We start from the raw sequence: 27,826 nt of genomic DNA, 5'->3' as shown, positions 1-27,826 counted from the left end.
GTGGTGGAAAATAGTGCAGCCACAATTACATAAGGATTTAAAGTTGACTTTCTCAGCGATGATAAAAACATTTGTGGCCAGGAGGAAAAGCTTTAACTTGTCTTTTACTACACTACACAGCAATGTAATTAGTTTGGTGACAGATTTTACATAAATATATGAACAGTACACATTAAACCAACCTTCCCTGAATCACATTCAAGAAAGAGATCAGAAAATTGCTGCCTCCAAATATCATGGCGAATGGTCTCGCGGAACATGTCAGCGCACTGGGCCATGTGGTGCAGGAATTCCTGGAATAAGTCCGTGCTGAGATGACTGATAAATGGATATACATACTGCAAGGAGAAATGAAAGGTATTATAACTAAAGCATAAAATGAGTTGGCCATGCATTAAGTAATGCTGTATGTATGTCGCAAGAAAAACAGTCAGAATAATGTGTTTATCCCTGTTAAAATACCCAATAAATGATGTAAAAGCGCTTAGCCTCTTAGCAATATGTAAACTGAGCCTAATGAAAATATTAAAATTATGTAAAAATAACAAAACATATTTTATGTGTTAGAAATTACATTTGAAAAATAAACTGATGTACAAAGATTTAGGCCTCATATACACAGCAAAATCATGTGCACTGTCTCTGTGGCAAAGCAAATATCGTTTATGCCATTCTTAAAGGGAACGTCTGGTCATTTTTACACAAGGAAGTAGCGGTATGAGAGCTTGACCCCCACAGAGACCCAATGAGCCAGTCATGAGAAATCTAGCGTAGCTGGAAGTGCACTGGGGGTGTGACAATACATCACCTGCTTTTTGTAAGTGTAGTGACACGCCCATAGTGCACTCCCAGCTTGATTTACATTTAGCACCTACATTAGATTTTTTTAGACTCGTACATCAGTAATATTTGTTCAGAGAAAAACACCTATACAGCCGTACTGCTACTTCCATATGTAAAAACGTGCTGACAGATTTCCTTAAAGTTCAGTTTGATTGATGGTTGCACTTACAGAAATAAACAGATTTTTCTTCACTGGCATACATGTAAATTACAGATATCCAGTATGTTTTTTAGTATACAGTCTTGTATAGGATATAAATAGGCAGGTGGGTATCGAATAATGAATGCAAAAAGAAAACAGATTAAATATTTTTCACCTCTATAAATTCTTCTTCATTTAATTTCTGCTCCATTGTGTCTGCAGTCACCAGATCTTTACTGTCTACTACCAAAACAAAATCAAAGATTTATTTTATTTATATATATAATAATAATCTTTATTTTTATATAGCGCTAACATATTCCGCAGCGCTTTACAGATTGCACACATTATATATATATATATATATATATATATATATATATATATATACACACACACACACACGCAGTGAGACCCTGACCTCCCTATTACATACCACATCTACTACATACATTAAAACAAAATAAGCCAGATTTTCTATTTACGTTGTTAAAAAATGATCCGGCGCCCCCTGGTGTTCAAAGTGTGTAGCACGATACACAAAATTCTGCCAATCACACATGCTCAGTCATTCAGTCATTCTTCTCAAAGTCAGCTTTCTGCATCGTGAGCCCCTCTTCTCTGCAGAGCGGTCAGTAGTAAGGAGGGCAGAAGGCTATTTACTGTATATTGGCAGCTCTGCAGTGGACAGGGAATCACTAAGCAGAGAACTGGCTGTGAGAAGAGTGACTGCGCATGTGCAACTAGCAGCAGTTTTTGCACATTGCTATATACTTTGAACATCAGGTGGCGCCATACTATATAAGAAATTGTCATAACTCTACCCTGACATACATTTTTCAAGGGAACTTGTCATATCTCAAACTCAATTAACCTGTAGATATGGGGTTAATCTGCAGGTTAATATTGTTTTGAGGCCGGTTTAACACGTGTTTATTTCCAGTACCGGAAAAAAAGGTACCAAAGATATCCGTGTCTGTGTGTCCGTGTGTGTAATATGTGCGGCACACGTGTTGCAACTGTGTGCCGCATCAGTACCACACGGACGGCTGCCCGGGAAGATGCGCTACAGTAAGCGCTGTTCCCCGGCAGCAGGTGCTGAAGACGGCTCTCATCATTCTCCCCTGCTCTGCCAGTGATCGGCGCGAGCAGAGGAGAATGATGAGAGTTATATTAAAGTCCGAATGATGACGGCAAGAGAAAAATTCTAAAGGTGATCTGCTGTGACTGAGCTTGAACTGCAGTGACCTCATCATTGACTTTTTCCCACGGTCCTAAGGTCACCGCAGTTCAGGCCAGATGGGAACGCAGCCCGAGTGACATCACTGAGGCTGCGCTCGCAGCATCTCATTCCCCAGTGGTTCTCAGGCTGGACGGTCGCATCTTAGCACCATCCAGGTTGAAAACTAATTAGGCGAGGTCATAAGTATGGTTTAATTGAGAATATTAAAGGAGTCTGTGTCATTTTTTCAATTGAAGGATTTTATTCTGGCTGTGTCTTTATTTAACATATAGCTATAGGATTAGCAATGGATAGGTGTCTTATAGATGCCTCTCCATTACTAAGCTGTGGGCTTGATGTCACCTGACAATACAAAGGTGACATCAAACCCACAAATATTAACCCCACTTGCCACCGCTACAGGACAAGTGGGAAGAGCCAGGCAAAGTGCCAGAATGGACGCATCTAATCGATGCACCTTTTCTGGGAAGCTGCAGGCTGCTGTTTTTAGTCTGGGAGGGGCTATATCAATGGCCCTTTACCAGCCTGAGAATACCAGCCCCCAGCTGTGAGCTTTAGCAAGGCTGGTTGTAAAAAATGGGGGGGACCCCATGCCTTTTTTTAAATTATTTATTTAAAAAACAGTGTGGAGACCCCTCTATTCTTGATAACCAACCTTACTAAAGCTGACAGCTGAGGGTTGTAGCCCCCAGCTGTGAGTTTGGCCTGGTTGGTTCAAGAAAATAGGGGGGAACCCACGTCAGGTTTTTCATTCATTTATTTAGTTATATCGCAGGCGGCGGCTGAGGAATACCCTGATCACCCGCTCCGACTGTCACTGTTATTAGCGGCAGCAGGTGTCGGATGATGGGTGTAAGAGTCCCAAAAGCCCCCACCTGCTGTCATCAATCGGACTTTTATATAACTCTCATCATTCTCCTCTGCTTTCGCTGGTTGCGGGATCAGTCACCAGTCAGTACATAGTAAACAGCGGCTGTACCCACGCCCCAGCACTAACTGATACCTGGCACAGATAAACTGGCTGTCAATCAGTGTCAGGGAGTGGTTAAAGATGCCACTTACTATGTATAGAGCGGTGACTGAAGCCACGCTGGCACCCCCTCTATGACTGAAAGCCGGAGGCTGCCAGAAGGAATAAAGTTAATTTCTTCCAGTTTCCCAATGATCCACATAAACCTGGAGAATGCCCTGAATTGGTTTGATTTGTAAATAATGTTCATTGAGAAAGCTTAGTTGAAACACGGCAGATATTTTAAAGGGAAACAGCCCGATGTGCCTGACCACAGAGAAAACATAGTTTGACAGGGCGGCCTAGGACTATAGAAAGATGTGACTTGTCCCTATCCCAGGCTGGCTTCACCCTGCACTGCTCCAGGTGATTGACAGGTTTTTACCATGTGTGTACATAAGGACCTGTCAACTAGAAAGGTGCAGAGAGAGAAGCTGGCCAGAAGCAGCGCCGGGTCTAGTCTCATCTCTGACTACGGTCCCTGAACGTTTTTTTAAACTAAGTTTTCCTTGCGGCATTTCAGAAAATGATATAGTTGGCTGCAATCAGGCGGCAGCCAAGCTCTGATTCATCCTGCCCGGCATTCAAGCAGCAAGATTTTAGTGACAGGTTCTCTTTAACATTCCTATTAGTGAATCTTACTGTCACAATCCATTTTTGGATTTGTGGCAGCCCTGGTTCCACTCAGTTTAAAATTTTCCTTTTGGACCATCACGGGTTAATGTCAGTTCCGCCCCCCTCGGCAATCTGGCATTACTGCAGTGCTGCTGGGTCAGCTGATGCAGGTGGTGACCACTCCCACCATTTTTTCTACTAGGCAGACAGCCCCTGCAATGTCTGGCTGGTGCGGGGGTGGCTGTTTTTATCAAGTAGTTTGCACCTGTGCCGCCCCTTGCCTTTATCAGTGGAGGCCTGCTGCATCCTGCTAATGTGCATTTGTCATCAGACAGGGTTTTGGGAAGGCTGTATCTCATGGTATGTATTTTTTTCTGAGTTTTTTCTATGTTAGCTGTTTTTTGATCACTGCCACCATCCTTTAAAAGGTCACCTGATGCATCAGCTGACTGTTGGTGATACAGTTCCTTTCTGGAGACCAGCCTAGTAGGAGCAGCCTCTCTGGTGTCAGCAACTTCTGGTTATTGGAGTCCAGTTGCTGTTATCTGCGGTGTGGAGCTTAGCAGCTGTGTTCATAAGCTAAGTGTGGTGTTTTTTGTTACCTTGTCCTTTTGGTGTTTGTCACTTCCCTCTGTGTGTATTATCTGCAGAGGTGAGGCTAGTGCTCCTTGCCGGCCAGTGCACTAGCCAGGGCAGTAATAGGTGACTACTAGGGACGAGGTATTCTGACGGCGGCGGGGAGAAGGGCCCGCATAGGGCATTAGGGGAGTGCAGGAACAGGCTCAGGTTTGAGCTTAGGTGGTAACCATTCCGCATTCCCTACAGGTAGGGCCTTTCTCTCACCTATACCATCCTCATTGTATGTGTATTGTGCCGTTAGCTGACCAACCATCTGTTGGGTCGAGTCACACCGTGACGCTTACCTAGTTTGTTATCTTCTGCAAGTTGAAATGTTACTTCAAAAAATGATTTTAAAGCACTTTGTACCTGGATTCAATGGGAAACACATAAAAATTATGTAAATATCAAAAAGCATTTTCACCACAACAACTTTACAGGCCACATTATTTGGCTAAATTTAATTTAATTTGTGCAAATTTCTCCAGCCTTGCAGACACAACAAAAGAATCCCCCCTGATTCAGGTGTTAAAGATCATTTTCATCCCTGATGCATAATTCTCATTTGGGAGGAGAGAGGGATGATCTTAGCATTGCTTTTATATCTACTAATTAGAGTTAACTTTTAATTTTTAAAGGGGAAAAAAAAACATATTGATCAGTATATCATATGACCAGGGCTGCCACCAGGAATTTCAGAGCCCCATACTGGCAACATTCTCTGTGCCCCCTTGAGACTCCACCCAGGCTCTACCCCAGCTCCACCCCCTCAAATCTTCCACAGTCCCACCGCCCACTTCTGGAAAAACTCCACTTCTGCGCCACGTCCTCACCAATCACACATTAACAGTTCCCATTGAACACCATATCACATACATAGCCAGCAGCTTTTATTTTGGCCACAATAATTTTTTAAGCTGCCACCACGACAAGATAAACTCTTTTCGCATTGCCCTACTCTACTGTAACCTATTAAACATTTCCTAAAAATTCCAATACTCTTTACATATTTTTTATTTATTTTTCTATAAGGGAATATGTTACATACATTTTTTAAAATGATCAATAATACCACATACAAGGGACAAATACTGTCACACCATGACCAGACCACATATTACCACCACATAGTGACTGAATAATACCACATAAAAGGGACAAATATGGTCACACTATGGCAAAACCACATATTACCACCACATAGTGACCGAATAATACCACATACAAGGAACAAATACTGCCACACTATGACCAGATCACGTATTACCACTACATAGCAGTGGCCGAATAATACCATATACAAAGAACAAATATCGCCATACCATTACCAGACCACATATTACCACCACATAGTGATCGAATACTACAATACTGATCAATAACAAAAAAATACAATGTCATAATATATAATGTCAGTGTAGAAGCAACACAGACACACCAGTGATGTCTCCAGTTGAGGTCCTTCATCTTCGCTTTTCTTTTTTATTCAGATCTGAGCGCTATAATTTCTTCCAGCCAGAAAGCACATTCCACAATTTTCCCCAACTTATATACTATACCAGATGAAGAAAAAAGTGACATAGTGCCGCCCTGCAAAGAAACAGAACCCTCCACCCACATTGAAAACAGTATCCTCAAAAATAAAACACATCACAGCAGTAATAATATCCCTTAATTAGCCCCTACAGTAATAGTGCCCCATATTCTGGCCCTTAAATGTAATAATGTCCCACATCTTGGCCCTTGTCTCATTACTAGCCTCATATATCTGTTCCCCATATTGCTGCTTTTCAGTGCAAGCAAAAAGAAAAAAGAAAAAGTCTCTTATCTGGCTAGGGTCCAGTGGCATCCTTGTCTTTCTAGATATGTAGCGTGGAAGCACCAGCGCTTGGCATTGACGTCATACGCCGGCAAAATATTGTCCGACATCAGCTGCCAGTCTCTGAATTGGCTGGCGGCTGTTAACGATTGCCGCGCAGGAAACCAGTGGATTCCTGCAAGGCAATATATTTCCACTGAATCGGCCCAACCCACCTCTGCCCATGGGGCCCAGTGAGCGGAAGCATAAAAAGGGGGGGGGCCAAGACTCGGTGAGGCACGCTGTTAGCGTTTCTCACCCAGTCTGGGTCCCCCTCTTTGTTTCTGCTCACCGGGCCCCATACACCATAACGGTACTAATGCCCGAATGGCAGCCCTGCATATGACCTTGATATGTATGTGTCTGTGCATAGCTACACTCACCAATGCAAGAGGAATCCTGCCATAAACATCCAGGGTCCATTCTTGGAACTGAATCGACAAGGCTTCTTTCCTCTTCTCCATCACTTCTGCCTGGATGCCTTCCACTTGTACTCTTTTACTTTGGCTTTCCTTCAGCTCCTTTTTTAGCTGACCAAGCCTGCAGTGAATAAAGTCATAACCAATGCAGTGAAAAGCATTATCTATAATATCATCAAAGTCAATATCATAAAATACAAAGAAATTAGGGAAGAAACCCAAAGCCAAATACCATGAGTAATATCGGTAAGTACTGGGAGATGCATCGTTCACAATTTAAAAGGGAAGCACCACACAGAACAGAAATGACGAAAACCTTTTAAAAGAGAATAAATCATGGAGAAATAACGGCGTGGGATGCCGGAGTTACTACTATGGCTTTACACATTTTACTTCTCCCTGCAATCTTATGGTTTCAGCAAAGTCTGTAATTTTGTACATACAGTGGGGCAAAAAAGTATTTAGTCAGTCAGCAATAGTGCAAGTTCCACCAGTTAAAAAGATGAGAGGTGTCTGTAATTTACATCATAGGTAGACCTCAACTATGGGAGACAAACTGAGAAAAAAAAATCCAGAAAATCACATTGTCTGTTTTTTTAACATTTTATTTGCATATTATGGTGGAAAATAAGTATTTGGTCAGAAACAAAATTTCATCTCAATACTTTGTAATATATCCTTTGTTGGCAATGACAGAGGTCAAACGTTTTCTGTAAGTCTTCACAAGGTTGCCACACACTGTTGTTGGTATGTTGGCCCATTCTTCCATGCAGATCTCCTCTAGAGCAGTGATGTTTTTGGCTTTTCGCTTGGCAACACGGACTTTCAACTCCCTCCAAAGGTTTTCTATAGGGTTGAGATCTGGAGACTGGCTAGGCCACTCCAGGACCTTGAAATGCTTCTTACGAAGCCACTCCTTCGTTGCCCTGGCGGTGTGCTTTGGATCATTGTCATGTTGAAAGACCCAGCCACGTTTCATCTTCAATGCTCTTGCTGATGGAAGGAGGTTTGCACTCAAAATCTCATGATACATGGCCCCATTCATTCTTTCATGTACCCGGATCAGTCGTCCTGGCCCCTTTGCAGAGAAACAGCCCCAAAGCATGATGTTTCCACCACCATGCTTTACAGTAGGTATGGTGTTTGATGGATGCAACTCAGTATCCTTTTTCCTCCAAACACGACAAGTTGTGTTTCTACCAAACAGTTCCAGTTTGGTTTCATCAGACCATAGGACATTCTCCCAAATCTCCTCTGGATCATCCAAATGCCCTCTAGCAAACTTCAGACGGGCCCGGACATGTACTGGCTTAAGCAGTGGGACACGTCTGGCACTGCAAGATCTGAGTCCATGGTGGCGTAGTGTGTTACTTATGGTAGGCCTTGTTACATTGGTCCCAGCTCTCTGCAGTTCATTCACTAGGTCCCCCCGCGTGGTTCTGGGATTTTTGCTCACCGTTCTTGTGATCATTCTCAACCCCACGGGGTGGGATTTTGCGTGGAGCCCCAGATCGAGGGAGATTATCAGTGGTCTTGTATGTCTTCCATTTTCTAATTATTGCTCCCACTGTTGATTTCTTCACTCCAAGCTGGTTGGCTATTGCAGATTCAGTCTTCCCAGCCTGGTGCAGGGCTACAATTTTGTTTCTGGTGTCCTTTGACAGCTCTTTGGTCTTCACCATAGTGGAGTTTGGAGTCAGACTGTTTGAGGGTGTGCACAGGTGTTTTTTATACTGATAACAAGTTTAAACAGGTGCCATTACTACAGGTAATGAGTGGAGGAAAGAGGAGACTCTTAAAGAAGAAGTTACAGGTCTGTGAGAGCCAGAAATCTTGATTGTTTGTTTCTGACCAAATACTTATTTTCCACCATAATATGCAAATAAAATGTTAAAAAACAGACAATGTGATTTTCTGGATTTTTTTCTCAGTTTGTCTCCCATAGTTGAGGTCTACCTATGATGTAAATTACAGACGCCTCTCATCTTTTTAAGTGGTGGAACTTGCACTATTGCTGACTGGCTAAATACTTTTTTGCCCCACTGTATAGGGGGAAATTCATCATTTGCAGGTTTTTAAGTCACTTTTCTTGTTTGTCTTGTGGTATTCATTGCCTTTTTTGCCAAATTCTTAAAAATGGCACACGCGATTTATGAATTTTATGCAAAGTTAAAATGTGGTCTTTTTTTATGCCTTTAACCTTTTTTTAGCACAATAAGTTGCATAGTTCATGAAATGACATAAAAATTGTGGCTAAATAACTAACATACCGTACATAAAAATCACTCCTGTGAATGGTGGGGGGCATGGAGTACATTTGCAACAAAGTTTGCAACTATATAAATAAAATATATATATATATATTTTATATATATATATATATATATATATATAATATATATATATATATATTATATATATATATATATATATCTAATATATAATTGCCTAGAATACTACTTCCTGCAATTTGTGCCAACTTCCTGTCCGGAGCTAATGTCCGGAGCTAATGTCCGGAGCTAATTTCCGGAGATAAGTGACGTCAACAGTGTCCAGTGTCTGATTGGTTGCCGCCTGCTGCGAGCGACCAATCAGAAACGTGCCGTACTGTGACACACTCCGCCCGCCATTTTGGTGTGATTTTTGAATTTTTACCTCACAGCAAGTTTCTACTGCGTGGAGGCGGGCCCAGTGACGTTGCTCTTCAAGCTCCTGCCGAATTTCGTCAAAAAAATGATAATACCATTTACCAAAACTATATATATTTAGTTGTGAAGTGGTTCAGTGACATTTTCACACCAATTTTGAACTTTTGTTTGGTGTTTTCTCCATATACTGCCTATTATTCACTGACTGTTATACTGAGAGACTGCCGTTTATTAACGTCTTCTTTGCCACATTGGGTATATTGCTCTATTATTTGCCACATAAGGACATTGTCCATTATTGCCCAGCAATTTCTTAAATAACAAGAATTGTCAAGAGCTGGTAAGTGCAGCCATTTTTTGTTCTTTCTTACTATTATTTATTAATTGTATTATTCTTACATTTGAATAAATAAAGTATATATGGATTCTAGACTCCCGATTCTTTAGAATCGGGCTGCCATCTAGTATATATATATATATATATATATATATATATATATATACACACACACAAGAGAACAAATGAAAAACGGTAGAAGCACCAAAAACTAGACGTAAAAAAGGCGCATAATAGAATAATGATTTGGGACTATAGTCTCTTGATGTTGAAAGATACAAATCAATTCTTCAGGTCGTAATTCAGCTTAGATAGTGTAAGTCTGACATCCCTGCGGGGTTCTCCTCCCTCTCCCCGGCAGGGACATCAACATACTCACCGCCACCGCCGCTTGGCAGCAAGATTCAAGATTCAAAGAAGCTTTATTGGCAGGACCAGATACACATCAGTTTTGCCAAAGCAAGTGTATAAAGGCAATAGGGATAGGGACTATGGGGATGTTGGGTAGGAGCTGTAGGGGAGGTGGATGGGGGCAGATCCAGGGTGGGGGCTATAGTCCATGGCATAGGGGAGGTGGATGGGGCAGGTCCATTGTGGGGGCTATAGTCCATGGCATAGGGGAGGTGGATGGGGCAGGTCCATTGTGGGGGCTATAGTCCATGGCATAGGGGAGGGCAGCATCTCCTCCTCCAGCTCCCACCGCGGCTCCCATGTTACAGGGCATGCGCAAGGTTGCACAGGACTCTTGGCATCGCGCTTAGGATATGTGCAAATGCGGTCCCCGATTCTTAAAGGGGTAGCGCTCGCACTCCGCATGTGTCCCCAGCCTTTAGCAGGGAGGCATTCGGTATTTAAGGCATCCTCCCCTGTAGGGAGGTGCCTGAGAAATTTCAGTACCTAGTGTGTGTTTAAGCTACTAGTCCATTGTCAGGTCCCTGTTCTTGAGCCCATTCTGCAATCTTGAACCAGTACCTGTCCAGTGATCCTGAGTCCGTCATGTCTGAACCAGTCATTCTGTCCAAACCCGAACTTGTTCTGTCTGAACCAACACCAGCATCTATACTGCCAGTGATCCTGATACTGTCCTGCCTGACACTCCAAGTCCCATACCTGCGTCCATGACCCCAGGGGTCAACTGCTGCAGTACCTGGGACTGCACTGGAGTGGTACCTGGCAGCAAACTGCAGCACCAACCTAACTTCATCACCAGAGGCTCTAGTGAAGAACCAGGTAGTCACTCAGTTACCCTCCTGCAGGGAAAGCCTGGCCTGTGGCACAGTGGTTCCACACCACCAGCATGACAGACAGCAATTGGTTATATGCGCTTTTGGACAACAACTTTTCCATCTGACTCTTCCATAAATGTGCATGCTCATCTCTGTTCAGCTTATAATATGTGTTCTCAACAGGGAGAGACAATGTAAGGTACGCAGGTGGCCCATGTGGTTTGTAGATCCACTGTGCCTCAGGATTGGACCTGCCCAGGAAGGGGCTTAGCAAAGCGGTTACCTGGTGATTATTGGAGATCTTGATGGTGGAAACAGGAAGAACTGCAGGTAGCCTCCAGGTACCACTCCTATGCAGTTGCCGGTACTGCAGCTTCTGACCCCAGGGGTCGGGTTTGCTTTGAGGTACGTTCCAACTGAGCTGCTTTGGAGACTGGTTTTAGCAGTATGGATACACGGCTAGTTCGGAGGCACACGAACAGACACATGGGTCTCGGATACTGGTACTGGCACCAGCCTTACATGGACGGGGGATGAAGTTCAGGCACTGGCCACACTAGGACCAGGGACTATGAGTCTAAGATTGGCCGCACTCAGACCGTGGGACAAGGTTCAAGACTCTGGCCATGCAATGACCATACACGGGTCTTGGATATTCGTACTGGCACTGGCCGCACTAGGACCAGTGACTATGAGCTCAGGACTGGCAGCACAACAACCAGGGGTTCACGTTCACGACACAGGATAAGGGAAAAACTAACAGACTAAGGAAGGGAGACCAGACAAAATGCAGTTGTACACACCACACCACTAACAAACTAACTAGAGGGGTTGCTCAGGCACCTCCTTATTCAAGAGGGTGCCTTTTACACAAGATGCCTCCCAGCTATTGGCTTAGAACCATCTTGCAGGTGTACTCTTTTACTAAATGCCTGCTACCTGTTGGCTGGTGGCATTTTGCTATGTGCGTGCTTCCCCTTAAGAGCAGGGAGAGTATGTGCACTAGGCACACCACCAGAAGTCAGTGCGTCGAGCATTGGAGAAGGAGGAAGGGGAGCACAGGGAAGCTGCCGCAGCTGGAGTGGTAAGTATGTCGGTGTCCCTTGTATGGAGGGAGCACAGGAACCATGCTGGGCGTCGACCAAGGTTGTTATAGGGAATAAATCACTGCCTAACACCTCTGGTGGTTTCTTATCACTCATGAACGCAAAAGGATTGGATACGCCAAGCTCAGTTTATTCACCTTCCATAGCATTTGGAAATCATGAAAGTTTAAAAAAAAATATTTTTAGGGTCAAATCACTAAAAGTGATACATTTTACGTCTTTAAAAGGATTTTCTCACATTCTGTCTTTAGGAGCGCTCCGCTCTGTTGTCTCCTGGCTTTTTGCTTGATAGGGGAGCGGTGCGCTCCTGATTGATTGACAGCTTAAGCCAGCCTCATGGTTGTACCACAGTGCTGAAATGAGCTTCATCCAATGCTACAAACAGAGGCAGCTTTGCCTCTGCAGAATCTGTGAAACGTCTGGCCAGCTTCAGAGCAACACTTGCAAACTCTATAGAAAAGAACTGTGAGCGCTACACGAGTTGCACAAAGTATTCGGCCACCACTGATAGACTGCAAAGGAGACTGGTAACCTAGGCAATATGCAGTAAATAGTATAATAAATATCGCTCTGTTTGTCAGGATTCGAACCCAGCTGCTCCTGTGCACCAGACGGCAGCTCTTCCCTCTGAGATATTCAGCTCACTGGACAATTCTGTGCTAACGCAAATACTTGTACCTATGTTGTTGTTGCTGATGTCTAAACTGTGAGTTTCCTGTTGGTCACCACTCCGAGTTCCTTATTGGCTCATCTGGATTGCACACCCATTTTAAACGTAACCTTGCTCTCCTTTCCTTGCATAATTACTGAGCTATCAGCCTCTAGTCAAGCTTCCTTCCATCTGCTGCTTCTTCATACGACATTGCTGCACCTGATATCGACCTCTGGCTTTCCTAACTGCGATTCCTTCTTATTCCTTCAAACCACTTTGCTGCTCCTGATATCGACCTCTAGCTTTCTTGTCTATGATTACTGCTTATTCCTTCAAATGACATTGATGCTCCTGATATTGACCTCTGACTTTCCTGACTACGATTCCTGCTTATTCCTTCAAACTACATTGCTCTTCTTGGGTATCGACTCCTTGGCTATCACTAACTACTCTACCTGCTGGTGCTCCCCCTAGTGGTTGCAATATCACTGTTACATACTTAAAGGGCCACTGTCACCCCCTTCCAGCCGTTATAAACTAAAAGAGCCACTTGTGCAGCAGTAATGCTGCAGTCTAACAAGGTGGCTCTTTTAGTTTTTGTTTCTGTTATTCCCACAATAAATGTATTTATAATTCTGCTGAAATACCTGTCTTTGTCCATGGAGGCGGGACTGAAGCCTCCTCTTAGAAGCGCCCAACTGCCGTCAGTCATCTCTTGTGTAGATTTTCGCCGCCCCCTCAGCGCTGTTATTGTGTGAATTCCGGCGCCTGCGCTCTACTCTTCTGCCTTGCGCAGGCGCATAGAGCATTTGCCGTCCTAGCGCTGGTGCCGGGTTCTGTTCTGCGCCTGTGTGGGCAGTGCGGCCACCCTGTTACTGAATCCCCGCCCCGCACTGTGTTATGCATTATGCACAGTGCGGGGCTGGGATTCCTGGGCATACGCACTGCGCTTCTCAGACTCTCCCCAGATCCCCCGCCTTTCAGCGTTGCCGGAATATACAGGTATCCTTGCCTGCGTTTGGAACAGCCGCACAGAACAACGCTGGAAGGCGGGGGACCTGTGGAGCGTCTGACAAGCGCAGTGCGCATGCCCAGGAATCCCAGCCCCGCACTGTGCATACTGCATAACACAGTGCGGGGCGGGGATTCAGTAACAGGCTGGCCGCACTGACCGCACAGGCGCAGAAAGGAACCCGGCACCAGCGCTCGGATGGATAACGCTCTATGCGCCTGCGCAAGGCAGAAGAGTAGAGCGCAGGCGCCGGATTTCACACACTAATAGTGCTGAGGGGGCGGCGAAAATCAACCCAACAGATGACTGACGGCAGTTGGGCGCTTCTAAGAGGAGGCTTCTGTCCCGCCTCCATGGACAAAGATAGTTATTTCAGCAAAATTATGAATACATTTATTGTGGGAATAACAGAAACAAAAACTAAAAGAGCCACCTTGTTAGACTGCAGCATTACTGCTGCACAAGGTGGCTCTTTTAGTTTATTACGGCTGGAGGGGGTGACAGTGGCCCTTTAAGGCAGTTAACTGGTTCATGCAGCGTTACATGAACACCTGAGCCTTACACTATGGCTGGTTCGAATAACTAAAGCAATTGTTACCATCCACCTATCGTGTCTCCCCTTTTCCTTATAGTTTGTAAGCTTGCGAGCAGGGCCCTCACTCCTCTTGGTATCTATTTTGAACTGTGATTTCTGTTATGCTGTAATGTCTATTGTCTGTACAAGTCCCCTCTATAATTTGAAAAGCGCTGCGGAATATGTTGGCGCTATATAAATAAAATTATTTATTATTTATTTTATTTATCACTACTTCAAACTAGGTCAGTCCATAACATTGCTCTTGAGAACACAAAGGATATTTAATGACAATAAAATTGCTTGCTTTTACAAGGACTTTGCAATTTTACCCATTCAAGAACTTTAGAATAACACGTTAATAGCTATCTAAGCTCAATTGGCCAAGTGTGCATTTGGCATAGTGTACAACAGAGAGTAATCATTACCAGTGTTGTTGTTTGCCCATATATAAAAAAAGAAGAAATTACTAAAAATTTGTGCTGGTTCATCATTGCAGAACACGCTGAGACTCCTGGGTACCTGGGATGATAAGTTGGAGAATGCTGCATTGGAGATGGTATGTCCGGCATAAGACATTTTATGAGTAGCAGATCTGAGGTTGTTATGTGTACAGTGCTAGGTAAAATTTTATATTCACTATTTAAAATTGTTTTGTATTTGTTTTAGGGTGATGGGAATTATAATCCAAAACTGGGAATATTTACTACCTGAGGCATGTACACTAAGAATACGGGATGTATAAGCAGTTACCCAACTTTGGTTGGTGCAAAAATCTTCACTATTAATCTTGGCCCCTTCACATTATTTCTGCAGGCAAATTTATAAAAAAAACATGTTTATAAAACATTTTTTTTTTTAAATGAACAATTACTCTGGTAGATAAATTTGCGCTCACCTGTTAAATTCTAAATCAAAAACATTGTCTTTCAGATCAGCAATCACTTGCTCTAAGCCACGAGTGTAGGCTGACTTCTCCGTGCCATAAACAAAGCCAGGATTGTGTCTCATGAGGAACTCTCCAAGATAGTTAACTGGGTCAAACTTAACTGGATCACCTTCGAGCACTTTCTTCTTTTCCAACTCTTTCAGAAGAGACTCAACACCATGCACAACTGAAGGCATCAACTGGTCAAGAAGATAAGCTCTTGTGTCTACCGAGGACTTGTCATGGCTAAACCACTCCTGTGCCAGTAGATCAGCTGGTGCTTCCTTCTCTAATTTCTGCCTTTGTTCTCTTTGTATCTTTATGTTTTTAAGTGTTTTCTGTTGCAGTTTTAATCCTCTCTCCTGCATCTTTTCTGTAAATATCTTCCTGTACCCAGCCTCTGCCTCAGTGTCTTTGGAAGAGTCTGTGAGGCCACTCATCCCGGAATCACAACTCTCCATGGAAAAGCTATCAGTGCTCCCACGTTCCATCGTTCTCTTAAAGAAAAAAAAGAAAACAGTAAAAGTTTTGGATTACATATTACCATTAACCCCTTCATTACCCAGCCTATTTTGACCTTAATGACCTGACCATTTTTTGCAATTCTGACCAGTGTCCCTTTATGAGGTAATAACTCAGGAACGCTTCAACGAATCCTAGCAATTCTGGGATTGTTTTTTCGAGACATATTGGGCTTCATGATAGTGGTAAATTTAGGTTGATAATTTTTGCGTTTATTTGTGGAAAAAAATGGAAATTTGGCTAAAATATTTAATATTTTGCAATTTAAAAATTTTGAATTTTTATTTTGTTAAACGACACAAAATAGTTAATAAATAACATTACCCACATGTCTACTTTACATCAGCACAGTTTTGGAAACAAATTTTTTTTTTTGCTAGGAAGTTATAAGGCTGGGTTCACATTGCGCTAGGTGTGTCCGTCTAACGGACTCGTTTTTAAGTAGTAAAAACGCAATGTAACGCACATACTAACGCGCCCATAGACTTGCATTGTCTGACGCATCGTGACGCATCCCTAAATTGGTATGCGTTTGTCACATAACGTTTTTTTTCTGACGGACCTTCAACGCGGCTTGCAGCGTTTTCGGGTCCGGCCAAGCTAAGGCACTACTAACGGAAGCGTTCATTCTGCCATAGAAGGCTATGGCAAACGCAGTCAGACGCAAATCATGAAAAATTTCCAAATAGAACCACACGTTTTAATAGCGTTTGAGGGTGGTCACATGTGGTCATGTGACAGGAAATGTGACTTCGGCCATTAAAATATCCCACTCACACAAAGTCTCCTGCACGTGACAGAGTGTTTTGCCGTAGCTCTTATAAATTGTAAGTACATTTCTATATATTATATATCTCTGTATACATCATGGGAGTCTGTAATGTCCGTCGGATGTGTGTGTACTTAAAATGTATTGTTTTGTTGCACGCAGATGTCGGATACTGATGTCAGCAGCAGCAGCGTGTCTGCGATTTTTTCTTCTGAGTCGGTAGGCTTGCACTTTAAAAAACCATGTTGTGTGAAACTCCATTGTATTGAGCTAGGCATAACAATCCTGTTTATTGTTTTATTGTGAATAGGAGTCACGATCTGCGGATAGAAGCACTGTTGCTGCAGGTGTGAGTGCCCGGTTGCAATCACAGCGTGGACGCAAGCGAGCATCTCAAAAAGATGAAGCAGATGCAATTATTGTGGATGGACTCCAACGGGTAGAGGACATGTGTCGCAGTGAGCTCAAAGACCTGAGACGAGAAATTACCGAGCTGCAACCACGCGAGTCTGTCTACTCTGCTAATGAGTGGAAGCTACTTTTATTATCCTATGTGCCTGTAGTACAAAATATCCCGGCACATAGAAACCTTATGTTTCGACAAAGACTTAACGAGCTTGTAGAGGAATTTGTGGGCACCGAGGAACCCGCTCCATCGGGAAGAAGAAGACTGGACATGCCGCCCTACAACCCTCAATATAGAGGCCGGGGTGAAACGAGCGTGGAACCTCAAAGACAATGTAGCAGTCCATCATATAGTTGGGCAGAGAATACTCCCGTGCAGTACCAAAGTCTTTAGTACAGTTCACTGTCCACAGCCAGGTGCAATTACCGCGTTGGAATTTTTTTTTTTTTTTTGGGGGGGGGGTTTGTTGTTAATTTCTATTTTCCTTTTTTTTTTCATCCCTATGGGATATCATATGTTACACCTGTGTACCAACAGTTTGTTGGGAAAATACAAAAACATTTAGTAAACTGTTTCAAATTTCAGATTCTTGTATGACTTTAACTTTAACTTTTTACACGACATAAGGTAACTTTTTACACGACATCAGGTTAAACAACATAACTTTTTACACTACGTAACTTTTTACACGACATCAGGTTAAACAACATAACTTTTTACACTACGTAACTTTTTACACGACATCAGGTTAAACAACATAACTTTTTACACTACGTAACTTTTTACACGACATGAGGTTAAACAACATAACTTTTTACACTACGTAACTTTTTACACGACATCAGGAAGACTTTAAATTATTTTCACACGTGTCTGTCTTGCCATGGAACCTGGCCTTCATGTGTGAAGTAGTGTGCAAATTGATCACGAATCCTCATTATTTGTGATGCAGAACGAACTGTAGTCGATTCAATGCTACTGAGGTTCGACTCACAATCATTGGGGTCTACCAACTGGGGTTCATGTCTCGCCACAAAATTGTGCAGACAGATGCATGCCTTCACAACACGGTCCACATTGTCTGGTTGCAGTTGCATGCAGGTTAGTAAAATCCGCCATTTTAATGTCAAAATCCCAAAGGCACACTCCACATAACGTCTAGCCCGGCTCAAGCGATAATTAAAAATGCGCCTGCTGGAGTCTAGACTACGGCTTGAGTAGGGCTTGAGGAGATTTTGTCCTAGTTGGAAGGCCTCATCACCAACTAAAACATAGGGCAAACTTGGGCCTTCGGTCCCCGGAAGAGGTCGTGATGACGGTATGTTTAAACTTTGGTTGTACAAACATTGGCCCATGTTGGAGTCTCTGAATACTCTGGAATCGTTAGTCCGGCCATAAGCTCCAATATCCACAGCAACAAAACGGTACCTGGCATCCGCAATCGCCATCAATACTATAGAAAAGTATTTCTTATAGTTATAGTAGAGGGAACCACTATGTGCAGGTTTCTGAATCCGAATGTGCTTTCCGTCCACGGCACCAATACAATTGGGGAAATTAGCCACATCCTCGAACTGTTGGGAAATTGCTAGCCACATTTCTGATGTTGGTGTTGGTAGCACAAGTGGTTGCAAGTTGTTCCAAATGGCATCACAAGTTTCCCGAACCAGTTGACAAATTGTTGACTTCCCAAGTCGAAACTGATAATGCAGTGACGCAAAAGTTTCTCCGGTAGCCAGATATCTGTTGACATTCAAAAACAAAAAAAAAAAATTAGGATTTTAATGATCATCTAAAGGCTAGTTTACAATATAATATACAATTGCAAAATGAACATTAGGCCACACGATACCGAGATCTAGTCTTTGTCAATAGAATGATAAAAAAAATGTATAATTACCTCACAGTCACTACTAAACGTTGCTCCGCACTGATGCTTTCACGAAAAGTGCTGCGATGATGATGTATCTCATCCTTCACATGTGAGAGCAGAACATCAAAGGTCTCAATGGACATCCGTAGATAGCGTTGGAATTTGAAGGGATGATCCCGAAGCTGCACATACAGGGTGTGAAAGGCACCATATGTACTCCGCAAGAAATTCACTTCGTGGATCCAATATCTCCTTTGCGAACTACGCTTTCTCTGCCGAAGTCGCAACCGCATCAAGCGAAATCTGACGAGCTCAGACACAAACATCTTGCTAGCAGAAGTTCACTCAATGCTTTCAAAATGGAGAATGAGTCTGTGCCCACACCCGACAATGACAAAAGGGAAAAAAAAAAAAAAAAGAACAACTTTATTGACAGTGACAAACGCAGACAAACGGATACTTCGTAAACGGACATCAAAAAGAAAAAACGCGATCACATGCGTTAACGCTAGCGTTACCGTGACGACGAATTTCACATATTTTTGCTCCGTTTCTGTACATGCGTTTAACGCATCCGTTTAACGCCATGTACTTGACGCAATGTGAACCTAGCCTAAGGGTTAAAATTTGACCAGTGATTTCTCATTTTTACAGCAGAAGCAACATGGAAGGAAAAAATTAACATTTAACTTTTTAGTCACAAAAATAATGTTTTAGCAACAATTTTTTTATTTTCCCAAGGGTAAAGAGAGAAACTGGACACCAAAAGTTATTGCACAATTTGTTCTTAGTACGCCGATACCCCATATGTGGGGGGGAACCACTGTCTGGGCGCACGACAGGGCTCGGAAGGGAAGGAGCGCCATTTGACTTTTTCAATGAAAAATTGGCTGGAATCTTTAGCGGACACCATGTCGCGTTTAGAGAGCCCTTGTGTGCCTAAACATTGGAGCTCCCCCACAAGTGACCCCATTTTGGAAACTAGACCCCCCAAGGAGCTTATCTAGATGCATAGTGAGCACTTTGAACCCCCAGGTGCTTCACAAATTGATCCGTAAAAATAAAAAAGTACTTTTTTTTCACAAAAAATTTCTTTTAGCCTCAATTTTTTCATTTTCACATGGGCAACAGGATAAAATGGATCCTAAAATGTGTTGGGCAATTTCTCCTGAGTACATCAATACCTCATATTTGGTCACAAACCACTGTTTGTGCACACGGCAAGGCTCGGAAGGGAAGGAGCGCCATTTGACTTATGAATTAAAAATTAGCTCCTATCATTAGCGAACACCATGTCGCGTTTGGAGAGCCCCTGTATGCCTAAACATTGGAGCTCCCCCACATGTGACCCCATTTTGGAAACTAGACTCCCCAAGGAACTTATCTAGATGCATAGTGAGCACTTTGAACCCCCAGGTGCTTTACAACTTGATCCGTAAAAATGAAAAAGTACTTTTTTTTTTTCACCAAAAATTTCTTTTAACCTCAATTTTTTCATTTTCACATGGGCAACAGGATAAAATGGATCCTAAAATTTATTGGGCAATTTCTCCTGAGTTCACTGATACCTCACATGTGGGTGTAAACCACTGTTTGGGCACACGGCAGGGCTCAGAAGGGAAGGAGCGCCATTTGACTTTTTGAATGAAAAATTAGCTCCAATCATTAGCGGACACCATGTCGCGTTTGGAGAGCGCCTGTGTGCCTAAACATTGGAGCTCCCCCACATTTGACCCCATTTTGCAAACTAGACCTCCCATGGAACTAATCTAGATGTGCGGTGACCACTTTAAACCCTCAAGTGCTTCACAGAAGTTTATAACGCAGAGCCGTGAAAATAAAAAAATCATTTTTCTTTCCTCAAAAATTATTTTTTAGCCCACAATTGTTTATTTTCACAAGAGTAACAGGAGAAATTGGACCCGAAAAGTTGTTGTCTAGTTTGTCCTGAGTACGCTGATACCCCATATGTGGGGGGGGGGGACCACTGTTTGGGCACACGTCGGGGCTCGGAACGGAGGGAGCACCATTTGACTTTTTGAATGCAAGATTGACTGGAATCAATGGTGGCGCCATGTTGAGTTTGGAGACCCCTGATGTGCCTAAACAGTGGAAACCCCTCAATTCTAACTCCAACACTAACCCCAACACACCCCTAACCCTAATCCCAACTCTAGCCATAACCCTAATCACAACACTAACCCTAATCCCAACCCTAACCCTAATCCTAACCCTAATCCCAACCCTAACCCCAACACACCCCTAACCCTAACCCTAACCACAGCCTAATCTTAACCCTATTTCCAACCCTAGCCCTAATTCCAACCCTAACTCTAAGGCTATGTGCCCACATAGCGGATTAGTGTGAGATTTTTCCGCACCTTTTTTTGAAAAATCCGCAGGTAAAATGCACTGCGTTTTACCTGTGGATTTACAGCGGATTTCCAGTGTTTTTTTGTGCGGATTTCACCTGCGGATTCCTATTGAGGAACAGGTGTAAAACGCTGCGGAATCTGCACAAAGAATTGACATGCTGCGGAAAATACAACACAGCGTTTCCGTGCGGTATTTTCCGCACCATGGGCACAGCGGATTTGGTTTTCCATAGGTTTACATGGTACTGTAAACCTGATGGAAAACTGCTACGAATCCGCAGCAGCCAATCCGCTGCGGATTCGCAGCCAAATCCGCACCGTGCGCACATAGCCTAATTCTAACCCTAACCCTAACCCTAGTGGGGCAAAAAAAAAATATTTTCTTTATTTTATTATTGTCCCTACCTATGGGGGTGATAAAGGGGGGTTTATTTATTAATTATTTTATTTTGATCGCTGTCATAGAACCATGACAGCGATCAAAATGTAAATGTAACGAATCTGCCGGCGGCAGATTCGGCAGGCACACTGCGCATGCACCCGCCATTTTGGAAGATGGCGGCGCCCATGGAACAGACGGACGGACACCGGGGAGGGACACAGGAGGTCGGTAAGTATGAGGGGGGGAGCGGACAGCGGGGGGGGGAGCGTAATGCGGGGGGAGCGGACAGGAGGACGGAGGGGAGCGGAGGACGGAGGGGAGGAGATCAGTGGCGGTGGCGGGGGCAGATCGCGATCTCCAGCCATGACTGATGCTATTGCAGCATCGGCCATGGCTGGATTGTAATATTTCACCAATTTTCATTGGTGAAATATTACTATCGCTCTGATTGAAAGTGAAAGTGAAACGTCACTTTCAACAGCCAGTCAGAGCGATCGTAGCCACGGGAGGGCGAAGCCACCCCCCCTGGGCTCAAGTACAACTCCCCCTGTCCCGGGTGAAATTACAGTTAACCCTTTCACCTGGCCTGCAGGAGCGCAATCCGACCATGGCGCATATGCTGCATCACAGGTCGGATTGGCACAGGTTTTCATGACGCATACGCTGCGTCAAAGGTCGGGAAGGGGTTAAAGGAAAACAATAACCCACTAGATGCCATTCTTAACGGTAAGGCTGGGTTCACATTGCGTTGAACCCGCCCGTCTAACGGACTACGTTACACTGCGGCATAACGCGGTGTAAACGTAGTCCGTTAATGTCGCCATTGAATTCAATGTCGGACGCATCGCTAGCGCACGCCCATAATGGGCGTGAGCTAGCGATGTGTCGTCATTGAGTGACGGACCCCGAGACGCGGGCTGCAGTGTTTCCGGGTCCGTCACCGCTAGCGCAGATAGAGCTAGCAGATGCTCTATCTGCGCTAGCGTGCTGCCATACTGGCACTTGCGTTTACAGCAGCCCGTTACCATATGTGTTGAACGGGCTGCTGTAAACGCAATGTGAACCTAGCCTAACAAATAGAAGAATTTAGAACACTAGAGGTAATCCCTAATTCTTATGGTGCTTTTTACAAGCTCATTTATCCATGCTCCGTTTCTGGAAATACACGGAATTAAGTGTTGGGACACATCTTAAATTTTTTATTGAATCTCAGTGCCATGTAGCAAAATTAAGACCCTCGCCATGCAGTCTACCTTAAACATTTGTTAAAGACTGGATCATTCTAGAGAGCTCATTGAATTAGACCGTGACACTCTAGTAGGATGACACTGCGGTGACAAGCCAGTCTGTGAAATTTCTTCTCTCCTAAAAATTTTACTGTGAGAGATATTATTGAAAACTTGAAGTGTTTAGGAACCACAATAAGTCAGCCTCGAAGTCACTGCGTGATAAGGCACATATATATGTCATCAGTGCTCTGCTGACTCAACAGCTGCGGAAATCTTAACCTCCTCTGGCATTAACATCAAGACAAAATCTGTGCACCGGGAGCTTCATGGCATGGGTTTCCATTGCATAACAGATTCAGGCAAGCCTTACATTACCATGTACAATGCCAAGTGTTGGATGGAGTGGTGTAAAGCCTCCACCACTGAACTCTGGAGCAGGGGAAACGTGTTCTGTGGAGTGAAGAATTACACGTCTCTATTTGGCAGACCAATGGATGAGTATGGGACTGTCAATTGCCAAGAGAACATTACCTGCCAAACTGCATTATAACAGCTGTTACATTTGGTGGAGAAGGGATAACGCTATGGGGTTGGTTTCAGGGGTTGGTCAATGTTCCTTATTTGTATTGCTGTCGTAAGAGATATAAAAATGTCTAAAAAACATAGAAATGTTTTTGTAAACCATAATGGACGCATACTTTGTTTAAAGGAGTTGTCTAGGATTAGAAAAATGTGGCTGCTATCTTTCACAAAGAACAACACATCTGTCCACAGGTTGTGTATGGGATTGCAACTCAACACCATTGATCTGAAGGTTTCTAATTTGCCTTTAAAATGCCTATATTTAAAAAAAAGGCTTGTCACCCGCAATACGATATCTAAACCGCATAAACAGATCTGTAGGGGCATAGTGCCTTTCTCTACCTTTCAGTGGTTTAATTGGCTTAAAAATATATATATCTATTTTGTATGCAAATGAAGTCTTTGGGACCACTCGTAGTGGTCAAAAGTTCAGTGCATCGTTACGCCCTCTCAATTTTCATACTAAGCACTTGTCAGATCTTGATTGACAGAGCTTAAGGGAGCCATGCTTGACCTTTGCAACGGCACTTAGGTTCCTGCCTGCAGTACACTACCAGCAGCAGACACAGACAGGACCCGGAAACGACTATGTGGGCGTGACTGCAATGTCAGTGCGAAGTACAGGGTCACTGACTGAGTTCAGCAATGTCAATCAAAAAATGAAAATCAGCGGGTCTGCACCTCCACACAGATCTGTCAGCCGGGCTCATATTGTGTCATTTCTGGTTCCTGTCTGCTGTCATCTATCGGTACTGTGCTATAGCCAGGAGCCAGTGATGTGAGCCGGCAATAATACTATGCGAGTGCTGATGCCTATTGTGCTATATACAGAATGAGCCCCCATATAGTTCTCTATATACAGTATGAGCCTGCAAATAGCCTCCTATATACAGTATGAGCCTGCACATAGTGTCACGCACGCGCCCAGACTGAATGGCGCGGGCATACGGGGGTGGTTTGTGGCCCCACTGTGCCACAAACCAGACTACCCTGGAAGGGGCGTGACTATGACAGCTGCCTGGGTTTTCACTGGAGCCTCTGATGGTGAGGTCAGGCTTGTGCAGCAGGCAGCTGCCAGGTGCTACTCCAGGGTGGTGTCTGGCTGTGGCTGCTGATCCCACTAAAGAACGGAGCGGGCACGGCTGGCACTCTGGCTGACAGGCAGGCACGGCTGGGACACAGGCAGGCAGACGGGTACAACAGAGACACTGGCGAGCAGGCGGACACGGCTGGCTCTCTGGTAGGCAGGCGGGTACGGCTGGAACATAGGAAGAACCGGTAGGGACCGGTCTGCAGGCAGGTATGAGAAACAGGTAGGAGCCTGTACAGACAGGAGGACTAAGTAACAAGTAGAAGGTGGAACTAAGAGAAGAGAAGGAGAAGGCAGAGCCAAGGGCGGAGATGCTGGAGGCGGAGCCAAGAGCTGAGACGCTGGAGGCGGAGCCAAGAGCGGAGACGCTGGAGGCGGAGCCAAGAGCGGAGACGCTGGAGGCGGAGCCAAGAGCGGAGATGCTGGAGGCGGAGCCAAGAGCGGAAACGCTAGAAGCGGAGCCAAGAGCGGAGACGCTGGAGGCGGAACCAAAAGCGGAGACGCTGGAGGTAACGCCAAGAGCGGAGTCGCTGGAGGCGGAACCAAGAGCAGAGACGGAGCCAAGTGCAGAAACACAGGAGGGGGAGCCAGATAGAACCGCAAAGAGCGGAGCCAGATAGAACCGCAAAGAGCGGAGCCACAGAGCAAAGCCAGAGAGTACGAAGCAAGGACTGAGTGCAGAGCCGCAAGAGTGCGGAGTGTAAGCATACTGAGAACACAAGGAAAGACAAAGCAGGGAAGGAAGCCACAGACAAGGAGACCGAGAAAAGACAAAGTACAGACAAGGCAATGGAACAAGACACAGGGACAAAGACACAGGGACCAGGATATTCTGCCTCCTGGAGGGCGGACTACAAGAACAAGGCAAAAGCACAGAGAAAAGCTCAGAGGGAGAAACTCAGAGCAAGGCCAGGCAAACTCAGCAGCTAAACACTAACTGAGCTAACACATTGCACAGGCCCAGACCACAGGGTGGAGCTGCACTATATACAGGAGGCCTCTTGATAATTGGTCAGGAACTGATTAGACAGATGCACCTGATTCCTATAAGAACCAGAGAGTTCAGGCGCCGGCCCCCTATACACATAGCCATGAAGCAAGCACAGAGCAGAGACACAGAACATGGAGCTGGCATGAAACAGAAACCACATCATGGCCTGGAGCAGTGGGTAAGATTGTGTGAGAGATGTGATGCCATGCTGTGATGCCAGCAGAGTTGTTACAGTACCCCCCCTTTACGGACCCTCTTCTTCAAGCCCGCCAGAATAACTTGTAGAAGAAGGATAGGAGCACACATAGTCCAGGCCAACATGACATCTTCAGGGTAGAATAAGGCAGGCGGGTCACCAGGAATCTCATAAAACAAAGTCTCTTGGTGCTCAACAGGGTTAGCTTCCACAATGAGCTGGACCACCTCCTTCAGGTAGACAGGTAACAGGGAATTGAATGCTGCTGTCTTAACATCTTCACCAGCCGGACACATGGAAACTGGAAGCCTTCTCATAGGATTCAACTTTTGCCCGACAGGTAGCAGAGATGTTCTTAGATACGGAACACAAGAAAAGTCATTAGAGATGAGAGAGGAGAACAACAGCTCCACCGGGTCAGAGAAAAATTGAGGTGAACAAACTTCTGTTTTGAAATCTTCACCAGCCGGCCACAAGGACGCAGAAGGTATCCACATAGGAACCATCTTCTGCCCGTTATCCAGAAGAAATCGTCCAAACGGCGGGGATGTTCCTAGGAACAGATTACAGGAATAGTCGTGGGAGATGTGTGGAGAGATAGTCACCGCCTCCCCATCTTCAGTGACGTTAGCACACCTTGACTCGACGACTATCTGTTTACTGGTATAGTCATTGGAGATGTGTGGAGACATCGTCACCGTTTCCCCATCTTCGGTGACGTCAGCACACCTTGACTCGACGACTAGCAGACCAGCTGAAGAAGATGACACTGCTGAGTGTCTTTGACGCATGGGAACCAGACACTTCTCAAGACTGGGTAAGTTCAAATGAAGCACTTTACTGGAACTCTTGACCAGAGCGGGTGGTAGAGTCCTTGGCTCAGAATGACCCATGGGCATAACAGACAGCATACGGTAGACAAACTTATTCGTGTATAAGGCTCCAACTTGGAGCTGTAGTTGTCTTTGCAGGACTAGACTGGTCTTGAGTAGGGCTTGACCAACTTCAGACAACGCCCATACCGGGTTCTGGAGCTGTATGACAGAGACCACACACCGACTCCGAATGGTTGGCGACTTTACCACACCAAAGCTCCCGGAAAACAGAGACACAGTCTTTGATTTTAATGGAGAGGAAGAACTCTCACCTAGGGCAGCCTCTCCTGCTGGCCCAGGGTTTTGGAGTTTTAGATCTACAGGGCAGAGACCGTCAGGATGTTCCTTGCAACCGCAGCGATACCGCGTTCCCTTCTTGCGGCTGGATTTGGGCTGCTGCTTTGCCAGCCCACTTTTATCAGCCTTCTGGGGTTTTGCTTGGAAAGCTGCTGGGACAGGTAGAGGAACAGGTGGGTCTTGGACGGACTTGGTCAGACGTGACGATTTCTTCACGGGTTTCGCCCGTCTGGACCGCCTCTCAGATCTAGATGGGGAAGACTTCACAGGAGCAGCAGGACGAGGCTTGTAAAAGACTTTACGGAAGGCCACCAGGAAGGCCCCAAGACTCATGACGATAGGATCCCCTGCCTCCCAGATGGGACAAATCCATAATAAAGCATCTCCTGCTAGGTAGGACATGATGTAGCCCACCTTAATCTGGTCAGAGGGAAAACAAGCTGCATTCTGCAGGATGTAGCGCAAGCACTGTTCCAGGAAGCTTTGGCATTCCTCTGGATTCCCATAGAACCTAGATGGGTCTGCTGGGTTGTGCTCTTCCTCATAGGCCAGAAGTTGGTTGTAGAGAGCATTTGAAACTATGATTGGGCCCGAGGTCTCCTCAATTGGAATGACACAGGGCGGAACAAATTCTTCAGCTTGCTCATACTGGTAGAAAGAATGTTCATCATGCTCAGAGAGCGGTAGGACATGGGATACAGCGGAGGCCATGGCCTGTGCAAACTGTCACGCACGCGCCCAGACTGAATGGCGCGGGCATACGGGGGTGGTTTGTGGCCCCACTGTGCCACAAACCAGACTACCCTGGAAGGGGCGTGACTATGACAGCTGCCTGGGTTTTCACTGGAGCCTCTGATGGTGAGGTCAGGCTTGTGCAGCAGGCAGCTGCCAGGTGCTACTCCAGGGTGGTGTCTGGCTGTGGCTGCTGATCCCACTAAAGAACGGAGCGGGCACGGCTGGCACTCTGGCTGACAGGCGGGCACGGCTGGGACACAGGCAGGCAGACGGG

At 44.9% G+C, this 27,826-nt stretch overlaps 1 protein-coding gene across 1 annotated transcript in view; it reads right to left on the bottom strand.

Annotated features, from left to right (window-relative positions):
* EFCAB5 (EF-hand calcium binding domain 5) overlaps positions 1-27,826 on the bottom strand; it is a 93,130-nt gene that overhangs the window by 52,201 nt on the left and 13,103 nt on the right. The window contains exons 2-6 of the mRNA XM_069761160.1: positions 15,201-15,727; positions 6,712-6,868; positions 4,776-4,839; positions 1,161-1,228; positions 183-338 (exon numbers count right to left, since the gene is read on the bottom strand). Of these exons, the coding sequence (XP_069617261.1) occupies positions 183-338; positions 1,161-1,228; positions 4,776-4,839; positions 6,712-6,868; positions 15,201-15,721 (966 nt within the window). The 5' untranslated portion in view covers positions 15,722-15,727. The remainder of the gene's footprint in view (positions 1-182; positions 339-1,160; positions 1,229-4,775; positions 4,840-6,711; positions 6,869-15,200; positions 15,728-27,826) is intronic.

Source organism: Ranitomeya imitator, chromosome 3 (genome assembly GCF_032444005.1).
Source record: "Ranitomeya imitator isolate aRanImi1 chromosome 3, aRanImi1.pri, whole genome shotgun sequence".
In the NCBI taxonomy this organism is placed as follows: domain Eukaryota; kingdom Metazoa; phylum Chordata; class Amphibia; order Anura; family Dendrobatidae; genus Ranitomeya; species Ranitomeya imitator.
Note: the sequence above shows the minus strand (reverse complement) of the source record. Positions and strands in the feature narration are given on the sequence as shown.